At 36.9% G+C, this 6204-nt stretch overlaps 1 protein-coding gene across 1 annotated transcript; it reads right to left on the bottom strand.

Moving 5' to 3' along the window:
- Positions 1-1809: 1809 nt before the first annotated feature.
- On the bottom strand, positions 1810-5773 carry LOC110416769 (cyclin-A1-1-like). The gene is made up of 11 exons (XM_021428842.1): positions 5513-5773; positions 4504-4888; positions 4233-4369; positions 3756-3848; positions 3449-3582; positions 3257-3332; positions 3076-3152; positions 2951-2984; positions 2574-2723; positions 2314-2448; positions 1810-2189 (listed from the first exon to the last, which is right to left on the bottom strand). The coding sequence occupies exons 1-11, from the start codon at positions 5708-5710 to the stop codon at positions 2127-2129; spliced, it is 1482 nt and encodes a 493-aa protein (XP_021284517.1). The 5' UTR covers positions 5711-5773; the 3' UTR covers positions 1810-2126.
- Between the last annotated feature and the right edge of the window lie 431 nt (positions 5774-6204).

Genomic DNA, 6204 nt, shown 5'->3' on the forward strand with positions numbered 1-6204 from the left:
GTCAGGATAATCAGTTATGCAAGAACCAGGGCAACTTCTCGGAATGCTTATGTCAAGATACCACGTTCGCCCTGATCCACCTAGCAGCGATGCATCTGGTAAAAGAGAAAGAAAAGTGAACTAGCTATACAGCTTTCCAAGTTCGTTAGGAACTATTGTTTCGGGTTTTTTAATTCTTTTTTTTTTTTTAATTTTTTGCAAGTTTGTATCAGTTACAGCTTTAAACCCATCTTTTAATCTTCGGAGCATATATATATTTCTGTTAAAGAGTGGTGCATGGAGGCCTTTAGATTTGGTAATAACATCGGTGATAACTAATCCCATAAACTTATAGAAATTGCCAAACTTATAAAAGGAGCAGCACCACAATAGCCAATAACAAGCAGTCTAGTCCATGCACGCAAGATCCCAAGCATATCCAACAATGGAATAATCCACAGGAGCCTTGGGGACCATGAGCAAAAACTTTGATGTCATCAACCTTGAAAAAACAAGAGAACAACTTAATGAAAGTAAAGCATGACATGACCAAGTAGGAACAAAACTGAGCATGGAGCAATAGAGGGCTAGCAATTTAGATACCCAATAATAAAGAACATCTGATTTCTTTAATGACCATTCCAATCCTCTCTAATTTTTAAATCCATTAGGTTATTGATAACCAATTCATTATCTCCAATTCTAAAGATAAATTTAACAGTCTACTAACTTCTCAAATCTTAAGACTTAGCTTCATTTCTTTGAATCTTCTTAATTGATTTCAATATAAAAAATGGAACCACTAGCAATCTTTAAAATCACTCTTCTTTCTACTCCAATTATATTTCTTGCCTTTCTTCCTCCTAGGCTTTTTAAGTTTTTGGTTAATAGCAGACTCTAAACACTAAACACACCCATTAGTAATCATATGAATAACACTTGAATTTGATTATGGAGTAACGTCCTCTTCTTTGTCAACAACATTAGAAATATTAGTAAAATTGTCAACCAAACTTGAAACAAAAGGATCCTTAGCATCCTTCAAGCTATTAAAGGACATTCACCAGCGGCAGCTGCCACTGCATCACCGGACACCACCATTGCACCAACTGAAGGTATCAATCTCAGAATCTTCAACAGCACCTACTATCACTGCATCAACACTTAACATTCCACAATCTAGAGCAATCAAGTTTGCCATTGCACCAACTAAATCGAAGACAATCTCAGATGGAACACTTAGCATTCCAGAGTCTAAAGCAATCAAGGTAGTTTTCATTCCTTTTTCAGTTTCTTATCTTGAATTCTTTGTATGAGAGTAGCCTTCCAACAATGCCAACCAACCCTACATTCTTATTTTCAAGAAAAAAGAGTTCATTCGCCATAGCGGGTGAGATGGAAAAGTGATGTTTATTCATTTATCGAAGCAGAGTTTGGAAGGTCAGTCTCACCTCACTTCCAGGGTTGATGGCCAACATGGTTTTTTGGCATCAGAGTACGCTTCCTATGGAAAGCTTACAGAGAAAAGTGATGTTTACTGCTTTGAAATTTTGAAATTCTGAATGGGAGAAAAGTACTTGATACATCAAACTCATCCTATCCCTTGATCATAGTTTGGGCTTTGAAGCTTGCGAAATCAGGGGAATATGTGAGAAATTTCCAATGAAATAAGAAAGGAAGGACCTAGTGGGGTGGTGGAAAGGTTTGATTGTGTGGCTTATCTGATAGTGGCTTTCAGGTTGTACCTATTGAATGGCACATAATTATAGCCCCTCCACAGCTAGGTAGGGGAATAAAACCAAAAGAAAGAAATACATAAAGAAACAAAAGAAAAGAAAAAAAGAGGAAATTAATAAAAAAATTTACAACATGTAGCAAAATTTGGCCACATGGACAGTGACACGAGGCTAAGTTTTACCACGTGACGTCCATTAATAAAATGAACAACACTACATTGATTATACCAAACTAGAATTAAGGTCTTACACATGGAAGATCCTAAATTGTGTATCTAGTCTAAATGAAAGTGATACAGGGTGAACCTCTCATCTCAGAACTGGAGAAGCAGGCTGGTCATGACAGGTGTGGAACAGTTTGTTTATCCAACAAAGTATTGGAGCAGTCGTGCTGATGTCTGATGAGTGCATTCAGTTCTGGAAGAATTCTGAAGGTATTGAGGGAGGGCAGTACTTCTTTGCAACACATTTGTACTGAGGCAAAAATAAGATCTTGGTTTTAGATTGGATGCTTGCACCAATTAAAGCAATCAAATGCACATTTCAGCTATGCAAATAACATTTTAAGGAAGCTCCTTAAAGTGTTTAATATCATTACCTTATGTTGATTGTATTTCTCCCTGATTGCAGGCAAAGTAGAATTTTGATTGCTACAGCATAATCTATGAAGATCCTTAACACAGTCACACAGATCAGAGGGCTTGTAAAGTGTGTAATGCTGCAAGGTAGAATTCTGCACCATAATAAATGGATATCAGACTTATAGGGTAAATGTCAACAGCTAGAGTTCTGTTAACTAACAATTTTTTTTATTTAGATAATATATGAAAACAGCAAGAAGAAGCTGCTTGCACATACCCAAGGTCTCTTCGAAGGAAGAAGTATAAATTTGGCCAGGAAAATTGCAGAAGCGGCTATTAGTGATGGAGCATAACAAAGCATGGTGTACTCAAGGAGTGAGAGTTCAGCAATGTAGTTGGCCATGCACTCTAATTGCATTGATGGAACCTATTAGAAAGCTCACAACCACGACAGGAAATCAGGGAGTTAGGACTCCTAAAGCCAATTATTGATCAATGAAAATGACCATGATTGTTGACTTCAATGGATCGCCACTTTAAACATTGTAACAGATAGTTTTAGTATGTTTCTTTGTGCAGAGATACTAAGGTGCACATGGCAGAGGAAAAACAGAGAAGCCAGAATAAAAAGCGCAGAAAGTCAAAGAAAAATACCTCATTGACCCCTTGAGCAGCACGAACAAACCGTCTGAACGTCATACCAAGGATCACAAGTTACTACAACTATGGTAAACATGAAAAGCAGAAAGTATGTTCAATAATAATGAGCTAGCCATTACCTTAAGAAACATTTAGCTGTGGCGGCAGTCATTTCAAACTTCAAGTAATTTAAGACAGAAGATTCCATTTCCAGAACCTGTTATAAGTTAAAAGGTTAACGCCCTATTCAGATTTTAGAAACTAACATCTTTGCAAAGAAGCATATAAGAAATTTCTAGTTAAAAATAACAGAGGCCAAACCTCCTCCTTGAAGTAGGTATTATCAGTGATGTAGCAAAACTCCTCCACCTGGGGTGCACAAATCTCCTCATATTTTCTGATAAATTAAACACTCTAATGTTAACATTATATCCATGGGAAAATCTTAGACGAAAACTGAGATATAATAACGTAAAAGGAAACGAAAGAAAGTAGGAGTGTGTTATTTCTTACGCAGCAATCATCATGCAGGCAACACCAAGCAACTGTAGCCGTTGCCTATTCATCACATTCCCTGAAAGGTACCGATCTATGTAGTTCACGGTCAAATATAACGTATCTGGTACAAGCCTATACTCTTCAGCTACCTGCAGTTAAAAATTGGAAGTTTAGCCTTACCAAGAGAGAACACTATACTCTCAGAAATATTAATGAAAGAAGCTACTAGCAGCAGAGATTATGCTAGCAGCGATAGTTTTTGAATCTTATGTAGTGGAGATTCTAAATAACCATATAACTTTATAAATAGACAGAAAATTACTTCTACAAGCCAATCAATCAGTATTGCACGCATGCTGGAATTTATGTCTTTCTGAATTCGCTCCATGAAGTCTGTGGAAGGTCTTTTCTTCACCTGAAATCCAAAATAAATAAGAAAGTTAAAGGAGCAAATCAAAGCAGCCAAAAAGGACCAAATTGGATAAAAGCAAACACAGAACATATAAAAGCACACCCTAGGATCCAGAACCAGGGCTGTCCACAGTCTTCTGTTTTAAACACTTCAGTTTAAACATCCTATCTCTTATGCATTACACTTGAGATCTTCCAAGACATTATATACTGGTAATCTAAGGGTAACCATTAATGTTTCTCAGTCAAAACAGTGTTTAACATGATGTATATTATCTTCCAGTCTACAAATTTTCGTATACAATTTCTGATTGTGCCTCCTAGAGCTCTGCCCATTTGTAAACAAATCTTCAAAAGCATAACTTCGAGGTAGAAAAAGATGGAAAACCTCAGATGCACGGAGGTGCTTGTAAATATCACAGGCAAATGTTGCACAAAGCTGTGGATCCACGTAATTATCATCAACATTAATTATCTTATCATCTGTTTCCATCTCCGCGATTGCATCTCTATTGCAGATATTCCCTGCAACCAAATCAGTTAGAAACTAAATGAGCAGATCAAAAGGAAAAACGTTTAAGCAGAAGTTTACTATCTGATGATGGAACCAATCAAATTGTTTACTAATAAGCTTTTTCTTTTTGCACTTGATACTGAACCTGTTGCTTCTACATGGTCCGAAATGTAGAGATTGTTGAACGTCTTTCGTTCAATGGAATCAATCGCTGTAACATCACGGTTGTCCATGTATTCAACTTCAGGACTTTTGAAAGAGTCACAGGTGGACATTGTCTCGTCCATAGAGACCGAGACACCATCTGATTTACTAGGAGAAAACTCCATGCTACATAGTGGAGGAGGGATAGTAGAAATACTAGGAGGAGGCACCACCACTTCATTTCCTCTTGCAAAAGATGTAACAACCTTGGGAGGCAAAACTGAACTGGGTCTTACATTTGTAGAAGGTAAAACATGTCCTGAGAAACCTACATTACTAACCGGCTGTGTCTTCCTTGCCTTTAAGATTTTGTTTGAACATGGTACCTAAAATTAAAGATTAAAAATAAAAAATTAAAAACTAGAGCACCCAAGAATAAAAAAAAAATGAAAATTATACATAATATACATTAGTTCCATAATCAATCAAAACCATAGCTTTCTACCTCAATGTAAACAGAGCCAGCTGCTAGGCATGGTTTCTAATTGGATTACAATGTACCTAAAATGCCAAATAAGAAATAAAAAGTTCCAAAATTTGAAATTAAACCTATAACAACTCTAGCTCAAACTCCAAATTTTTAAATGGGGTGGCTTTTTCTTCCATGTTACAACTTTGGGGAGAAAGTAGTACAAAATTTCAAATTTGCTCTAAGTCTCTACTTGGCTAAAACTTTGTCAATAACAAATAATAGAACATAATGAAAACCCAAATTTTGCTGCTCATAATCTTCCTATTTAAAAAGAAGTTCTTAGAAAATCTTGGAAGTCCCCATCAATTCAAAGAACAATGTAAAAACTAAACCTTCTAAAATTTGACTATTTTCTATCTTCTCTTTCCTTACATTATCTCAGAAAACAAGAAACCAAATAAGATGATCAAGAAAACAAAAAAAGAAAAAAAGAAACATAACAAATTAACTATGTTACAAAAACAAACTTAAGACCCACCAAAGAAGAGGCCGAAACCGAGTTTCTTGAGCTATCCTTTTGGTTAGTAATGTTACTGAGAGGGACTCTCCTTTTAGACAAAGAAGCCGTGACTTTTCCCACATTCTCCGACGACGACGATGATGCGTGTCGTTTCGCCAACGACGACGTCGTCGACGACGAAAACGACGACCGCCGATTACTACTTTGTGTCGACATTCTTTAGCTTTCGTTTTCTAGAAAGAGAGTCTCTTTGCGAGAAGAAGTTTTGGTTGGGGCTTTTATTTCTGAGGTTCTTCTTGCGTATAATTATTTTATAATTTTTTAACCACCCTTTTGAGGCGGGGAAATTGGGTGATTTGAATTGTCGAAAGATCCTGGCCGTCGATCCCACTCGGTAATCGTTAGGAGCGTGATGTGGGGACCACTGTTCCTGTTTTGGGGTTTCTTGAGTCAGGCTTTGCCATTTCCACAGCAACCAACGAGGGAACGACACGTCGGAATACAAGGTTGGGTCTTTGGTCTTTTCAGCGGTTTGGGTGGATTCCATTGGCTGGTCATGGAGTACAACAGTCACGGCTGGGTACGTTTAGGTTTCAGGTATATTTGAATTCGAATTTCAAACGGTCACAAGATCTGTCTTCACCTTCACTCTATAGTAACCTAGTAAACAGAACAAAATAAAAACAAAAAGGTTTTTGAATAATTGAACT

Source organism: Theobroma umbraticum, unplaced genomic scaffold (assembly GCF_002168275.2).
Source record: "Theobroma umbraticum cultivar Fairchild unplaced genomic scaffold, ASM216827v3 scaffold_51.0, whole genome shotgun sequence".
In the NCBI taxonomy this organism is placed as follows: Eukaryota; Viridiplantae; Streptophyta; class Magnoliopsida; order Malvales; family Malvaceae; genus Theobroma; species Theobroma umbraticum.